The 17,904-nt window shown below is 44.0% G+C and overlaps 1 protein-coding gene across 9 annotated transcripts in view; it reads right to left on the reverse strand.

The window, feature by feature from the left end:
* Positions 1 to 17,904, reverse strand: part of lrch1 (leucine-rich repeats and calponin homology (CH) domain containing 1) — a 229,371-nt gene that overhangs the window by 102,558 nt on the left and 108,909 nt on the right. For all 9 annotated transcript variants that reach the window (XR_011595900.1, XR_011595903.1, XR_011595901.1 and 6 more), the window contains exons 3-5: positions 13,196 to 13,322; positions 10,004 to 10,109; positions 9,767 to 9,903 (exon numbers count right to left, since the gene is read on the reverse strand). Coding sequence is in view for 2 of the 9 variants with exons in the window: in XM_070894070.1 (XP_070750171.1) it covers positions 9,767 to 9,903; positions 10,004 to 10,109; positions 13,196 to 13,322 (370 nt within the window). In the remaining 7 variants the exon portion in view is untranslated. The remainder of the gene's footprint in view (positions 1 to 9,766; positions 9,904 to 10,003; positions 10,110 to 13,195; positions 13,323 to 17,904) is intronic.

The following is a 17,904-nucleotide window of genomic DNA, read 5'->3' on the forward strand; positions in this document are numbered from 1 at the left end:
CATGAGCACGTTTTAAAGTATGATATAATCCCCAAGAGTTGCAGAAAGTTTACTCCTCTCTTTTCTTCAAATACAATAGTGTAGAAGAGATCATTTGATGGTGTTATTCAGCGACGTTCCAAACAATGAAGGCACTGCTATTTTATTGAATGACATGGTGTTACAATATCACTGAATGTGATTTCGGCAAGTGCACTCTGCTGCCCAGCAATAAACCGCCCTAGCCATCATCAAGGAAACACAAGAAAACACCAACTGTTGTATTATACCACTCCCTGGCATCCTCTTCTGGATTTTCCATGTACTTGCAGACACTCCATTCAGCTACTCCCAACAGCAAAACCAGAAAAAGGGCTGGGGGTTCAAGTCTGAATAGAACACTCATTCTTCTGAATATTACAGCAGCAATCCTGGACCATGTCAAAAAAACCTAACACTTCAGATTTTTGCATCGATTAAAACTTGACTATATGCCAGCAATTTGCTTTTAAGATCTTCTTCACATTGCTGATTACTAATTATTCCAAATGGCAAAAAAGCAGGTCAAATTGGACTTCACAATTACAGCAAAATACAGTGCCAAAAAGAGGTAAATTCAGCAAGGACAGGGCTAGCCTGCGAGCTCATCGGGTCTGCTTCATACACTCTCCAAGTATTCCTGCAGGATTATTCTTAGACTTCAACTTAATTCACAAAAATTCAATGTTAAAAACTAATGCAGCAAGACCTAGACGACATTCAGGCTTGGGCTGATAAGTGGCAAGTAACATTTGCACCACACAAGTGCCAAGCAATGACCATCTCCAACAAGCAAGAGTCTAACTGGAATTTCCTACCTAACAACATTGTGGGAGCACCATCACACAAGGAGTGCAGTGGTTCAAGAATAACCTTCTCAGGGCAACGAGAGATGGCCAATTATTTTAGTCATGTCAACATCGGTGGATGTGGTGTATTTGGACTTTCAAAAGGCTTTTGATAAGGTCCCACACGAGAGATTGGTATGCAAAATCAAAGCACATGGTATTGGGGGTAATGTACTGACGTGGATAGAGAACTGGTTGGCAGACAGGAAGCAGAGAGTCGGGATAAACGGGTCCTTTTCAGAATGGCAGGCAGTGACGAGTGGAGTGCCGCAGGGCTCACTGCTGGGACCCCAGCTCTTTACAATATATATTAATGATTTAGATGATGGAATTGAATGTAATATCTCCAAGTTTGCTGATGACACTAAACTGGGTGGCAGTGTGAGCTGTGAGGAGGACGCCAAGAGGCTGCAGGGTGACTTGGACAGGTTAGGCGAGTGGGCAAATACATGGCAGACACAGTATAATGTGGATAAATGTGAGGTTATCCACTTTGGGGGCAAAAACAAGGCGGCAGAATATTATCTGAATGGCGGCAGATTAGGCAACGAGACCTGGGTGTCATGGTTCATCATCTGAAAGTGGGCATGCAGGTACAGCAGGCGGTGAAGAAGGAAAATGGTATGTTAGCCTTCATAGCTCGGGGATTTGAATACAGGAGCAAGGAGGTCTTACTGCAGTTGTACAGGGCCTTAAGTGAGGCCTCACCTGGAATATTGTGTTCCGTTTTGGTCTCCTAATCTGAGGAAGGACGTACTTGCTATTGAGGGAGTGCAGCGAAGATTCACCAGACTGATTCCAGGGATGGCTGGACTGTCATATGAGGAGAGACTGGATCAACTGGGCCTTTATTCGCTGGAGTTTAGAAGAATGAGAGGGGATCTCGTAGAAACGTATAAGATTCTGACGGGACTGGACAGGTTAGATGCGGGAAGAATGTTCCCGATGTTGGGGAAGTTCAGAACCAGGGGACATAGTGTTAGGATAAGGGGTAGGCCATTTAGGACTGAGATGAGGAGAAACTTCTTCACTCAGAGAGTTGTTAACCTGTGGAATTCCCTGCCGCAGAGAGTTGTTGATGCCAGTTCATTGGATACATTCAAGAGGGAGTTAGATATGGCCCTTACGGCTAAGGGGATCAAGGGGTATGGAGAGAAAGCAGGAAAGGGGTACTGAGGGAATGATCAGCCATGATCTTATTGAATGGCGGTGCAGGCTCGAAGGGCCGAACGGCCTACTCCTGCATCTATTTTCTATGTTTCTATCCCAAGAACAACTATAAAATATAATCTGAACAGTAACTCAGACCATGGGATAAGTTAAGCTGGTCCATATTGGTCCCGAACAGGTTGTACACATATCCTCTTTACCCTAAGGTCCTTGTAAACCATACTGCTAAACTATTATGGTAGTCTTGGCCCCATGCCCTAGAAATGGAGTGTCGGCTAATTCCACTTCACACAGATTCCTTGATGAGAGTTTTAGTTTTTCCTTTAATAGCTGTAATTAGGTTATTGCTCTTTCCAACTTCATGGGTTGTTTGGTCCCACTCAATTCCTGCACAGAAGCTCACTCGGAATACAGCAAAGAATCTAATCTTAACCTTTCATATAAATGTATGATAGTGTGTGGAAATTGGACCACAAAGCCAAAATCAAACTTGGGCAGTTCTAGTCAGGTAGAACAGTTCTACTTTGGAACAGAATTTTTTCTTCAAAAGGGGGCGTGTCCGGCCACTGATGCCTGATTTCAAAGTTTTCACAGTGAAAACGTACTCCAAACTAACTTAGAATGGAGCAAATGAAGATTTTTGTAGAATTGAAAAAACCTCTTTCTACACATTAAAAAATCAGGCGCAGGTTACAAATTAGGCGTCCAGAACGAGGTGGGGGGGGAGGGGGGGGAAGGGAAGTCATTAAATTCTACAATAAATCCTTATTTATACTTCTACAAATATTATACAAATAAATCCAACCTGAATAAACATTTATAAGCAAAGAAAAGATTAAATAAACCATCTTCCTACCTGTGTGAAAGTGCTTCAGCCAGCCTCACAAGTTCGTTCCCGACGGCAGGGGGGAGGAGGAAGCCGTTCCCGACGGTGGGAGGGAGGGGAGTGCGGGCCCGCCCGCCCGAACGCAGCGAGGGGGAAGACGTTCCCGACGGCGGGAGGGAGGGAGTGCGGGCCCGCCCGCCCGAACGCAGCGGGGGGGAAGACGTTCCCGACGGCGGGAGGGAGGGAGTGCGGGCCCGCCCGCCCGAACGCAGCGGGGGGGAAGACGTTCCCGACGGCGGGAGGGAGGGAGTGCGGGCCCGCCCGCCCGAACGCAGCGAGGGGGAAGACGTTCCCGACGGCGGGAGGGAGGGAGTGCGGGCCCGCCCGCCCGAACGCAGCGAGGGGGAAGACGTTCCCGACGGTGGGAGGGAGGGGAGTGCGGGCCCGCCCGCCCGAATGCAGCGGGGGGGGGGGGGGGGAAAGACGTTCCCGACGGCGGGAGGGAGGGAGTGCGGGCCCACCCGCCCGAACGCAGCAGGGGGGGAAGACGTTCCCGACGGTGGGAGGGAGGGAGTGTGGGCCCGCCCGCCCGAACGCAGCGGGGGGGGGGGGGGGAGGAAGACGTTCCAGACGGCGGGCGGGAAGGAGACAGGGAGAAGGCTGCAGGAAGCCTCAGTGCTGATGGCAATGTGCTTTTATTAAAAAATGTTCAAAAATTAAACAGCTACAAAGAACTACAAAAATGGCCGAGTGCCAATGTTTTCCTTCACACTGAGCATGTGCGAACGCTCCAACACGCACGCGCAGGGTTGCCGGCAGGAAAAACTAATTTAAATAGTACCCGCCCCCTCCCACTTACAAAATCGGCACAAGTGTAGGCTCCGCCCCCCTGGGCGCTGCGCCAAACAGACAAGGAGCTGCAGGGCGCTCCAGAATCGCGAGTTTTTTTTCCGGCGCCGTTTTAGGCGCGAAAAACGGGCGCCCAGCTCGGAGGGGCGCCCGTTTTTTATCGTGTAGAATCTTGGGCCCATGATGTCTCAGCCTTATTCCTGTGATCTGCAACATTTGCTAAATCAAGTGTTATTTGCTTAGCGTTGTTCACGTTTCACTTCTTGTAACTTTTTCTTGGTGGAAATGTCATGGGTAAACTCCTACTGGAATTCAGCTTTTTGAAACGCATCCAGAAAATGGAAGTATTTGAAAGGCAGACAATGCTTGCTCATGCACTTGCTCCTACTCTAATTCATTCTCCCCAGGAACTTCAAACTTGGAACTACTTATCTCCCTCAGTCTTGACTTAGAAACATAGAAACATAGAAAATAGGTGCAGGAGTAGGCCATTCGGCCCTTCGAGCCTGCACTGCCATTCAATGAGTTCATGGCTGAACATGCAACTTCAGTACCCCATTCCTGCTTTCTCGCCATACCCCTTGATCCCTCTAGTAGTAAGGACTACATCTAACTCCCTTCTGAATACATCTAGTGAACTGGCCTCAACAACTCTCCGTGGCAGAGAATCCCACAGGCCCACCACTCCCTGGGTGAAGAAGCCTCTCCTCATCTCGGTCCCAAATGGCCCACCCCCCATCCTTCGACTGTGACCCCGTGCTCTGGACCTCCCCAACATTAATAAGAACATAAGACTTCTTCTGACACAGTGGCCCTTTCTCCCTTCACTTACATTATTCTATTTAAAACAGAACACTAACCTGGGATTTGGATCTTATTTTGCACAAGCTGAAGTTCAACCCAGTTGACCTTAAGGTTTCTTGAAATTTTAAGCTGCTACTTTTAAGACTAAATATTCTATTATTTTGGCTCATTGAGTGAGGAAGCTTCATTCTCTGCTATTAGGCTCACTTTAGTTTGTTTAGACTCAGATAAGGCAGCCATGAGGCCAAATCCAAGCCTGTCAAAATGCCATCAGTTTAATTTACCCCAGGAAAATTATCTGCTGGGACTACTGTTGTTCACAATTTACATTAATGATTTGGACACAGGAATCAGAAGTATAGTTTCAAAATTTGCAGACAACACCAAATTGGGAGGTGTAGTTAATACAAAGGAAGAATGTGAGAAAATACAGGAAGGCATTAATACGCTCAGAGAGTGGGTGTGAAATTGGTAAATGAATTTAAATAAAGAAGTGTGAGGTAGTGCATTTTGGTTGGAAGAATTAAGAGTCACATATTGCTTGGAGTAATAAGACTCTGAATGGGGTAAAGGAACAAAGGGATCGAGGGGTACAGATGCACAAATCACCTAAAGTAGCGACGCAGATTAATAAGACCATAAAAATAGCAAACCAAGCACTGAGATTTATTTCTAGAGGGATAGAATTGAATTGCAGAGAAGTTGTGCTAAATTTGTATGAACCTTGGTTGGACCACACTTGGAGTACTGTGCACAGTTCAGGTCTCCATATTATAAAAAGGATATAGAGGCACTGGGGAAGGCACAGTTCACAAATTTGCTACCAGAACTGAAAGGATATACTTATCAGCAAAGGCGGGGCTCTTTTTTTCTAGAAAAGAAAAGGCTGAGTGGTGACCTGATAGAGGCCTTTAAGATAATGAAAGCATTTGATAGGGTAGACATGTAGAAAATGTTTCTATTTGTGGAGGAGACCAAAACTAGAGGTGATAAATAAAAGATGTTCACTAACAAATCCAACAGGAAATTCAGGAGAAACTTTTTTACCCAAAGAATGGTAAGAATGTAGGATGTGCTACCACAAGGAGTAGTTGAGGCAAATTGCATAGATGTATTTAAGGGGGAGCTCGATAAGTATATGAAGGAGAAAGGAATAGAAGGGCATGCTGATAGGGTAAGATTAAGTAAGGTGGGAGTATAAACGCCAGCATTGACTAGTTGGGACAAATGGCCTGTTTCTGTGCTGTACCCTCAATGAAGAATCATTTTATCAAAGTGCACAGAGCTACAGCATTCTACTCGCATAGAACCAAGTAATGAGATCTGCAAGTCAAAAAATAAGATTTCTGTATGTGAAGAAAACATTGGGCAAACCAATTACAAAGTGGCATTTAATTAAATGGTTTTCAGAATTCATTTAATTATATGTTGCTTGTTAGCTGATCGGGATCTTGGCGAAGGGATGAGGGCTGTTTCTGCTCCTGCTCACTCATGAACCAGCTCAGAAAGAATTGCCTTGGCATTACCGAGAAGGCAATTAGAGTCATTTCTAAAGCATCACTTTTATGACCTGACCGCTCAATAGAAAGCGCTTTGACCTATCATTCTCTACAGCGTCAGTGTTTTTTTTGTATGTAGTAGTTGAACATATGAGGAAAAATGTTAAATTACTTTGTAGACGGTCTTCCTTGTGCAGTGTGATTCAGCCTCGATACACAAAGCTCCATCTCTACTTGCCCTTTAGTTTCCTGTATGATCTGACGTAGACTCTGCTGCTTATTTTTTTGTATTATTTAACTTCATTATGTCAACTCAGTCTTGCTGATTGTAACCTTTTTTAGTGGAGCTGAGGTACAAGTCCAATTAGGAGTGGGGGAAGACATAGCATGGCTTGCTGGGACATCAAGTGTGATACCAAGGTGTTATGAGGACAAAGTTACAATAGTTTCCCTCTGACGAAAGGTCATCAACCTGAAATGTTAACTCTGTTTCTCGCTGCACTGATGCTGTCTGACTTGTTGAGTATTTCCAGCATTTTCTGTTTTTATTTCAGATTTCCAGCATCCACAGTATTTTACTTTTGTATAATAACTTCCCTCTTCCTCCCCTGAACATAACAACCTTGATGCCTCAGATTGGTGAAGGATGACAGCGATGGCCAGAGGGAAATTTGTTCAGCTAGAGCTCCCTAGGGAGCTGCCATCCCGTCCACCATCTTTGGTGTGAACTTAAACCAGCAACCCAACTCGGGAGCAGCAAAGCAGCTCTACAGACAGCTGAAGGCCGAGGTCCAACAAAAAACCCGCGACCGAAAGAATAGATGGTGGGTGGAGAACACAGGAAATCCAGCAGCTGACCAACAACCATGAAGTGCAAGGATTCTTCACCGCAGTTAAGTCCACCTACAGCCCAAGCACCCAAGACCCCACCCCACTGCTGGCCAAGAACAGGGAGACACTCATCAAGGACACTGAGGCAGTCAGGACCCACTGGAAGGAGCACTTCGAAGATCTCCTTAATCGAGACTTTGCCTTTGACACAAGTGTCCTCGACTCCATCCCGCAGCATGCTACCCGCCACCATCTCTGCAAAACCCCAGCCATGCACAAGGTAGAAAAGGCCAGCTCAAGAACAACAAGATATCAGGAGCAGATGGAATCCTCGCCGAGGCACTAAAGTATGGCAGAGAAGCACTACTGGCACGAATGCATGACCTCATCTCTCTTATCTGGAAGGAGAGCATGCCGGGAGATCTCAAAGATGCCGTAATCGCAACAATCTTCAAAAAAGGGGACAAGTCCGACTGCGGCAACTACAGAGGAATCTCCCTGCTGTCGGCCACTGGGAAAGTCATCGCAAGAATCTTCCTTAACCATCTTTTCCCTGTGGCTGAAGAGCTCCTCCCAGAGTCACAATGCGGATTCCATCCATTGAGGGGTACAACGGACATGATCTTCGCCGCGAGACAACGACAAGAGAAATGCAGGGAACAGCACCAACCCTTGTACATAGCCTTCTTTGACCTCACAAAGGCCTTTGGCACTGTCAACTGTGAGGGACTATGGAGCGTCCTCCTTTTTTTCAGCTGCCCCCAAAAGTTTGTCACCATCCTCTGCCTGCTCCACGACGACTTGCAAGCCATGATCCTGACCGACAGATCCAACACAAACCCAATCCACATCCGGACCGGGGTCAACACTCTTCTCGATCTTCATCGCTGCAATGTTCCATCTCACTCTCAACAAGCTCCCCGCTGGAGTGGAACTCAACTATAAAACCAAGGGAACCTGTTCAACCATCGTCGCCTCCAGGCTAGATCCAAGACTGTCCCATCCTGTCATCAAACTATAGTACACAGACGACACTTGCGTCTGCGCACATTCAGAGGCCGAACTCCAAGCCATCGACAACATCTTCACCGAGGCTTACAAAAGCAAGGGCCTTACACTAAATAGCCGTAAGACAAAGGTCCTCCATCAACCTGACCCCGCCACACAGCACTGCCCCCCAATCATCAAAATCCACACCGTGGCCTTGGACAAAGTGGACCATTTTCCATACCTTGGGAGCCTACTATTAGCAAGGGCAGACATCGACAACGAGGTCCAACACTGCCTCCAGTGTGCTAGCGCAGTCTTCGGTCGTCTGAGGAAGAGTGTATTTGAAGACTAGGACCTCAAATCTGGCACCAAGCTTATGGTCTACAGGGCAGTAGTGATACCCGCCCTCCTATATGGCTGAGAGACGTGGACCATATACAGTAGTCAACTCAAAGCGCTGGAGAAGTACCACCAGCACTGCCTCTGCAAGATCTTGCAAATCCCCTGGGAGGATAGACACATCGATGTCAGTGTTCTCGCTTAGTCCAACATCCCTAGCATCGAAGCACTGACCACACTCGACCAGCTCCGTTGGGTGGGCCACATCGTCCGTATGCCCAACATGAGACTCCCAAAGCAAGCGCTCTACTCGGAACTCCTACACGGCAAGCGAGCCCCAGGTGGGCAGAGGAAATGTCTCAAAGCCTCTTCGATAAAGTGCAACAACCCCACCCGCACCTGGGAATCCCTGGCCCAAGACCACCCTAAGTGGAGGAAGAGCATCCGGGTGTGCGCTGAGCACCTCGAGTCTCATCGCCGAGAGCATGCAGAAAACAAGCTAAGGCAGCGGCAGGAGCGTGCGGCAAACCAGATTCCCCACCCACCCTTTCCTTCAACCACTGTCTGTCCCACCTGTGACAGAGACTGTAATTGCCGTATTAGACTGTACAGTCACCTGAGATCTCACTTTTAGAGTGGAAGCAAGTCTTCCTCGATTTCGAGGGACTGCCTATGATGATGATGATGATGCCTCAGGTTTACATTATGCCTCAAAGTAACCATTAAAGTCCTGGATTGAGTAGTTACATGGATTAAGCAGTATATGATGCTTTATTTCCAAGTGAACTGTGACTCGGTTGTTTTTACAGTCTGACAAAAGCCCGAACCAGCAAACTATTCTCAATTTCACCTGCAGTTGGAGTTCAATTCTTTGTTTAAATATGTCTGTGGGTACAACTGCCGCAGTCGATATGAATTTGGAGCATTTCTTTACAGTGAACCTGGTGTTCCTGATAGAACCTAGGGCTGAGCTCAATGCTAGCTAGAAATGACGATAGTTGTCAGACAACCCAAGCCATGTTCGTGAGTGACTGTCACTGGAAAGCATCCAACAAATAGCACACATTTTCAAACTGAGCACTGGCACAGACCACGGTAAAGAATGATTCAACTGGAGTTAGGGCACCAACTGAATTGATGCAACCAAGTAATCAAGATTTATATTCTTTTTCCAAAGTAAAGCACAGTCTTGACTAACACAGGACATGGTGATGTATGAATATTGGCTCATGTTCTAAGATTTAGAACATAAACAACTTGATTTCAATACATAGGGTTTGTGACCCTTACTTCAACAGATTTGGTACATGCAGATCAGACTCTTCAATACGCATGCACTAATGTACACACAGACACTGGTTACTGCCAAACTGGAGTGGGTGCCATTAGGTCTCCGGACATTGGCAGACAATTTCTAGTATCATTAGGACTACAGGAGCTGGAACTAAATTCTTCCCAGACGAAATGACGACCCATCAATTCCACCCATCAGTTCCATGCGAGCACTGAATGGCCTCAGCAGCAGGTTACACTGCCTGTACCCAGAGCCATTTCAAAGGAAATTTAGAACTTTTCTTTTAAAAACAACTGACCTGTGCTGGCGGAGACTGCAGTGGATTATTATCCATTTCTATTATCTGTAGATGCCTCATGTTCCTGTAGCAGATTGGGATCGACACGACCTTATTACAGGAAAAGTTTAATTTCACAAGAGGGAGGTCTGCTAGCTCTGCAGGGAAAAAAAATCAAAAGGATTTAGTATTTCTTTTGTTATTTCACCGCTTGTTGTAGAAATAAGTAAAATATTGAGAAATTTAAAAACAGTTTACCCTCTGGCAAAATCTGCAGATAATTTCGCCTGATGTTCAACTCTCGGAGTGACTGAAGTTGTCCTATCTGTTGTGGCAAAGCTGTAATTTCATTGCAGCTCACATCCTGAATATTAAAAAAGGAGCAAAAACAACATAACCATTAGAGTTCTTTATGGAATCAGATAGTAATTTTCAGGAAGAACGACACGCTACTGAATTATACAGGAACTACCATTAAACCCAGTTAAGAGCAGACAATTCTAATCTCTCTATCACAGTGAGAGTGAATGAATAAGAGCGAACACAAGAGAGAGATAAAGCATGAGAGAGACAGATGGAGAAAGTACGAGACAGAGTGCAAAGCGAGTATATGAGGGACAGCACACAGAGTACAGGAGGAGAGAGCGCACCAGGGAAAGAATGCATGAGAACGTGCACTAGATAGAAGATAGATTATGTAGTGCCTTTCATGACCTCAGGACTTTCCAAAGCATTTTACAATGAAGTATTTTTGAAGTGTAGTCACTGTTGTAATGTAGGGAACATGGTAGCCAATTTACGCAGAGCAAAATCCCACAAAAAGCAATGTAATAACGAGATCATCTGTATTCGTGATGTTATTTGAGGGATAAGTATTTTGCAGGACATCCATAGTCTTCTTTGAAATAGTGCTATGGGATTAGTTAAGTCCACTGTGAGGCAGACAGGACCTCAGTTTAACGTCTCATCCGAAAGACAGTACCTCCGACAGTGCAGCACTCCCTCAGTACTGCAGTGGCGTGTCAGCTCAAGTCTCTGGAGTGGGACTTGAACTCACAACCTTCTAACTCAGAGGCGAGAGTGCTGCCCACTGAGCCACGGCTGACACTGTATGAGACACACACAAGAGGGAGAGCTCGAGAAATGTATAGATGGAGCAGAGCGTTTATAGAAGCAAGGATCTCACACGCTTTCAGGTCTTCGACCTGAAATGTTAACTCTGTTTCTCTCTGCACATGCTGCTTGGCCTGCTGAGTATTTCCAGCATCTTCTGTTTTTATTTCTATATCCAAGGTTGTTTGAAAGATTGTGGTCAAAGCCTCTGCTAGTTTCTCAACGACTTCCCTTAGCATTGTACGGTGATCCTGTTTGAAAGTTTTGCAGTGTTTTTATATATAAATTCAAGTTATCCACTGTTTTATCTCCCAATTTTTCTTTCCAGTTTATCTGGGATGGTTCCATTTTATCAGCCAAGTACCTTTAACTGACTGTTGCCTCTCCTTTTCAAGTTTCATACCCAAGCTAACTCACTGCATCCTGAATTTTCCCCTACCCTTACATTACCAACTTGCTCCACTTCATTTCCCAGAACTAAATCGAGCCTCCTCCCTTGTTGGACTAAAACGAGAAAGCAATCGTGAATACAGTATTGAGAATGTTGAACCAACTTTCTATTTTCCCTTTTCCTTTCCTAATCCACAGTTCAGCAGAGCCTTCCCAACAGCACACCAAGGTCAAGATATGATCACGTAGGAAAACAAGTGCACAGATGTCTCTCATGGTGCACTAGAATGCGGTCATACTGAATCATATGTTATATTCTTTCCTTGAATGACATAGTATATAGCATTCCATTGTACTGCTTAATGCATTCTTGAAATTAAGATCATTGCAATTAATTTGTGGACTGGAATGTAAATGGCATGAAATGTTAATTTTCTTTGACCACATAAACTCAATCCATAACACACGATGCTCATCATACTGCAAGAGCAATGTAGATAATGACTAATGCAGGATGTGATTTCTTCATCTTTCTTGTAACTCTAGCCAACAGCTCCAACCTCTTGCAACTGAAAGTTCCACCCTTAGTCCTTCATTAATCTACATTTTTGATTCCACTATTTCTTCCTACCTCAAAATAAATTCAAATATCAGCCTTAGGTAAGTGGGTAGCATTCTCGCCTCTGAATCCCCACTCCAGAGAATTCAGCATAAAATCAACAGACATTTCAATGCAGTACTGAGGGAGTGCTGCACTGTTGGAGGTGCCGTCTTTTGGATGAGACGTTAAACAAAGTCTGCCCTCTCTGGTAAACATGAAAAATCTCATAGCACTGCTTCTTTAAAGTAGAACAAGGAGGTTTTGCCAGTGATCTGGCCAACATTTATCCCTCAACCATCATCACAAAAAGATTATCCGGTCATTTATTTAATTGCTCATTGTGGGATCTTGATGTGTGCATGTTGACTGCCTTGATTCCCTACATTGCAACACTGACTGCAACACTGACTGCACTTAAAAGTACTTAATTGGCTGCAAATCACTGGGATTTTTTGAGATCGTGGGAGGTGCTCACGCCCTTCTTTCATGTCAAGCCTTTCTCCCTCAATAATTCTAAACTTTCTATAAAGTCCAAGTCTGTCCAAGACTAGAAAACAGCTCACCGATCGGGGTGGAAGGGGGGCGTCTCTAACATATCTCTGTACTCCTAGACAGGATACAAAAAAACTTGTCTCGCTCGTCTAATCTCTTGCTCTCTCTCTCTCTCTCTACTGCACCTTTCCTGTCTTTATTTTATTGATCATACAAATGTCAATGTCCTTCTGAACTTTCCTTTTTAATTCTTCTTACATCTTGAGTGTTGAAATCAAGATCCATTCCAGTTTCCTATACCAACTCAATCTTTCCTAGGACCTCAAAACTATGGAACCCCTTACCTTCCTTGTTCTTTCTTTCTCTCTATAACCTGTGAGGCGCACCCTTTTTGTCACCTAATCACTAGTTCCCGCTTTGCTGTGTCTTCATTTATATTTGTTTTAAACCATGGTAATGTCACACAGTAAGGGCCGAGGTCCTTTACCTTGGATTCTCAATTAATGAAAGTGGTCACTTGAATGGAATCTAGAAACCCAACATCAAACACTCAAGAAAAATACTTAAAGAGTATTCACATATATCAAAATAACCAGGACGTTCCAAGCATTCGAAATATCGGACATAATTTGGACTCAGCTACTGTGCATTTGTACTTTTTGTGAATGTGTTACTTCACAATAGACACATTATCCTTTCAGAAAGAACTGTTGACAAATGCTGCCCATTGGTCAGTGCCGTTAAAGTGCACATACATAAAAGTATCAGAGAACTGAATGCTGACAGCTCGAGGCAACTTTGTAGTTAGACAGACCAGATTTATTAAATGTAGATTATAATAAAAGAATACATACCAGCTCCATTAAACACTTCAACTGTCCAATATCTTCTGGAAGCGACACTAACTTATTGTTACTGGCTATCAAGACTTTAAGAGGAAGGGCACATAGGCACAATGGCAATGTGGAGAGTTGATTTCGACTGGAACAAAAAACAAAGCCACACACTTAGAATGTCATACAATGACTACATTTCAGAATAGCCTTCACTTTAACTGCACTCACTAGTTTTCTACTAAACTTAGTTTGTATCTTATTACAAACCTGATCACCTTCCTGCAGTTTAGTAAATATATTTTGAATGGAACCTCTCCTTCTGAGAACTGGCACAATAAAACTGAAAAACTAGTTCCAAAAATAAACCGGTGTTAAAATGTCTTGACAATTTCTTATATTGGTTAGTGAGCCATCTTCTCATGTCTGTTTGGACAATGTTTTGAGATATAGCCACAAGACATAAATACATTGCAAAATGTAGAATTACTTGCACTTTAAATTACTTAACAGTTTTATATGATGCATCCATTTCATTGCCATGGATGGCATTTTTCCAAATCTCGAGTGAAAAGGATCCACTGTTAACTTGAATCAACAGCAAACTTCCGACACCCCCCCCACCTCCCCTCCTCACTTTACTCCAAAAGCTGAGGTTTGACCCTCCTCCAGTCCGAACCCACAACTACTTCTCAAGGAAAAGTGTAACCAAAGCACAGAGGGAAGGAGGAACATATGGCAGCCATCATATGTAATTAAACCACCCACAAAAACAGAAATATCAGTTTGGAATCACAAACGTCTCATGTGGGAGCCTTTGTTTGCAAACATACTGCTTTTATTAATTTGCCGAATGATATAATAAACTGCTACTTTAATAAACCTTCTTGTAGAGATGATAGATATGCAGCATGAGGTTCCCACTCAATGTGGGCACTCACATGTTGTGCCATCATCAAATGTTATTGCACCCATGATTCACCGGCGCCTCCACTGGGCCCTTTCTGCTTTCAGCCAGCAACATTTCATCCCATCGTGCCCCGTCATTCCCCATCACCAAGCCATCACAAAAAGAACATGTAGCATGACAAGACCTGATTAGAAAACATTTTGCCTCAGGCAGCAAGACATTATTAATTCAAAACTGTTCAAACAGTAGTACTGTTAAAACAGGAAAAAAATACATCCCAACACAATATGCTGTGGTCAGAGGAAGAGCCTTTTGCGATAAACATTTTCGTGTTGACTTCCCATCCCTCAGAAGTGCTTCCTGAAGAGCTGAACAGACAGGAACAGAAGCAGTGTCAGTGAAAAGTGTACAGGCTGGATCATCTCACGCTGACTGAGGAGACAAAGTAAAGGCAAAAATGGTGTAAATGACAAAAGAGCACGGGCTAGAACCATTGATCAGTTTGTACAGCAGAGGTTCCGGTGTTTTTTCAGTGCCATAATTGGAGTTAAAACAAAAAAATCCTCACACCCACCAAAATGTGTCTTCTTTTTAAAACAACCATTTAAGATCTAAAGTGTCCTTGTATTTTATTTTACCCATCATTAATCCGACCAACAGACAATGCCTGTTTTAATTATACTGTCCAGTCTTACGGTGGAATTGATGTTCCCCAATGTCTGTGTTGACCATCTAAATTAAAACCAGGAAACGTTTCTGAAAGGTGAAAGACAGTCAAAAGTGTTCTTATGGGCCTCAACCCCAAACATGAAACGGTCTTTTCCCTATCGGAGGCTGACGGACCTTCTGTGTAATTCCAGCATTTTCTCTTTTATTTTAGATTTCCAGCATTCGTGGTTTTATGCTGCTCAGCAGCGCTGTACACCTGTCAGGGTATCGATCACCAATCACAGGATTTCTCATTGAATTGTAACTGCTCGCTAAGTGCATCATAATTAGAGAACAAGCATCAGTGTTTACATCAGCTGAATTAAGCAGGACAACTAAAGAAGCAACACGATTTTCAAATGAGTACAAGGTTACTCAGTCCAACATAGTTTAGATTTCAGGATATGAGTCCAAGTAAATGCGCTGGTAACCATCACCAAATGCATTTTATTGCCTTGAAACAGCTTCATAAATTCCAGGCAGCAATCAAGCTAATTTTACTATTTTGTGAACAATGCATTCAGCAAACTATATAATACTTTATATGAGGGGCAGAATGGCCATTAAAAAATAACATTCAGTAAGATGAGGGTAATTCTAAGCTTGGGAGAAATTGAACAAAGCATTGGGTGGATCACAAAAGTCTAATCTGTGATCCTCGCCCCAGAATCTGCAAGTATAAAACCAGAAGTTTACAGCACAGAAGGAGACTCAGTGTATCTGTGTCGACTCTTTGCAACAATCCAAAGCTAATCCCTCTGCTCTTTTCCCATAGAGCTGCATCTTCCTCTGCTTCAAATGTCTACGCACTGACCCCTTATACGATGCAATGGTCATTGCCTCGGCGACTCTCTGTGGCAAAGCATCCCATGCCCCAGCAGCTCTCTGCAGGAAGAAATTTTGTCGTTAAACCTTAAAATTAAATTTCTCTCCATTTGCCAGAACTTCTCTTGCCCCCAACACTGCCTGTCGTACTGGGATGTGTGTAGTTATTAAAATCTTTCTTTATATCTTTTGGCAGCATTCCAGTACTTTAAAATATCCCTGGATCGCTGGACAACACTTCAGGATTTGGCCAGCTAGCCGAGATAACTCAAATTTCAAGAATACACCAGCCTGCCAGTGGGTACGCCAGCAAAGCTTTTCCATCAAATTCACTTTTATATAACTCACTCAGAGAAATCGGGAATGCAGAGATCCAGTGGCCAGTACACTCTGCCACCCCCCAGCCCCCTCCAACTCCCCGCCAAAGAGGAAAGCTTACAGAGGACGAGATCTCAATAAGTGGAAGCATTGGAATTTTAGATTTCTCTGCAGCAAACGTGGTAACTTTTTAGCGAAAGTTTTTGCAGTTTTGGGGGTTACAGTTAACAGCATGCTTTTTGTTAAATCTTGCCTGGAGTGCGCTCTTTAGTTACTGAAGCGAATAGGTTGTGTTTTACTGCAAACAAACTAAGCACTATAGTGATTCATCAAGGCAATAGTGTATTTTGAAATTGGGATTTCTAATTTATAGGAAATGCCCAGTTAATCTATCTGTGTGCTGTTTGCTGGCACTGCTGCTTGCTAGAGGTTGAGCAAACATCATTCACAGAGAATCATGCCAAGCTTTGAAAATGGCATCATTATACTGCAGTTACTGCCAGCTTGGTGCACCAATACCAAATGTGCAATATATCAGTGGAAATCAGGCTCGCACACTGCACCAGTGAGCAGTGCTAACTGGTCTGGAGTGCACAATCTCCAAAGTATGATATTCTTACTGGTTCTCCACCGCCTATTTTTACTCGATCACAGATTTTTTAAAAGACCGTGATTCAAAAATTTGAAGGGTTAAAATGTTAAAACTGAGATGTGAAATACAGCGAGATAAGAGGCCAGCGTAGACAGCACACCAGAGAAAACAACAATTAAACCATCATTTAAATATAAGTGGCTCTCTCTAATGACTCAGATGCATTGTCTGGCACGGAGGCAAGCACACCAGGAATGTCCCTGGTTCAGTTCCTGCTCTGTGCGGAGTTTGCTGATCTCAGTTCTGCACTGGGTTAACTGAAATTTTCAAGGTAAAGTGATATGGATCAATGATGGGTAAATGGAGCTGAGGTACAGATCAGCCATGATTTAACTGATGGCAGAGCAGGCTTGAGGGGCTGAATTACCTACTCCTCCTATATAGCATGCATCACAAGGAAACTGGTCTGACATCTAGGCAGGTACTGTGAAATCATAAAGAAACTGATAAATAATAAAGTAGAACATTAAAAAGGGTTTTCCATTATGCTGGCATCCTGTGTGATATATTGAGGTAATAAAAAAATGATAGCAATGCACGCACAGTGGGTTTTAACTTGTAGCAATGGCTTTGATAATTAAAATACATCTATTCACTCATTGGAGGCCGATTTATTTTTAAATAAGATGGGTTTATCTGCAGCAACAGGTAGCAATGAGTAAAGAATACCAGTAACACTCAAAGTGGTCTGAATATACCCTGGGTTGCATAATACTGTAACAACTTGCATTTATAACATCTTTAAAGTTGCAAAATGTCCCACAGTGCTTCACAAGGAGTGTAACGAATACTGAACCAAAGGAGGAAACATTAGGACAGATGACCAAAAGCTGAGTTAAAGAGGTAGGTTTTAAACAACGTCAAGGGAGGAGAGAGAAAGAGGGTTAAGGGGGTAATTCCAGAGCTTGGGGCCAAGACAGCTGAAGGCACGGCCGCCAAAGGTGAGGTGAAGGAAGTCAGTGATGCAGAAGAGGCCCGAAATGGAGGGACGCAGAGATCTCAGAAGATTGTGGAGCTGGAGGAGGATACAGAGTCAGGGAAGGGCGAGGCCATGGAGGGATTTGAAAACTAGAATAAGAATTTTTTTAAATCGAGGTATTGCCGGACCGGGTGCCAATATAGGTCAACGAATACAAGAGCGATGGGTGAATGGAACTTGGCAAGTCCAGGATATGGGCAGCAGAGTTTTGAATGAGTTCAAGATTATGGAGGGTGGAAGATGGAAGGCCAGCCAATAGAGCATTGCAATAGTTGTCTGCGGGTAAAAAAAAAGCATGGATGAGGTGATGACTGCAGCAGCCAATCACAGCTTTGCTT

Source organism: Pristiophorus japonicus, chromosome 11 (assembly GCF_044704955.1).
Source record: "Pristiophorus japonicus isolate sPriJap1 chromosome 11, sPriJap1.hap1, whole genome shotgun sequence".
Classification (NCBI taxonomy): domain Eukaryota; kingdom Metazoa; phylum Chordata; class Chondrichthyes; family Pristiophoridae; genus Pristiophorus; species Pristiophorus japonicus.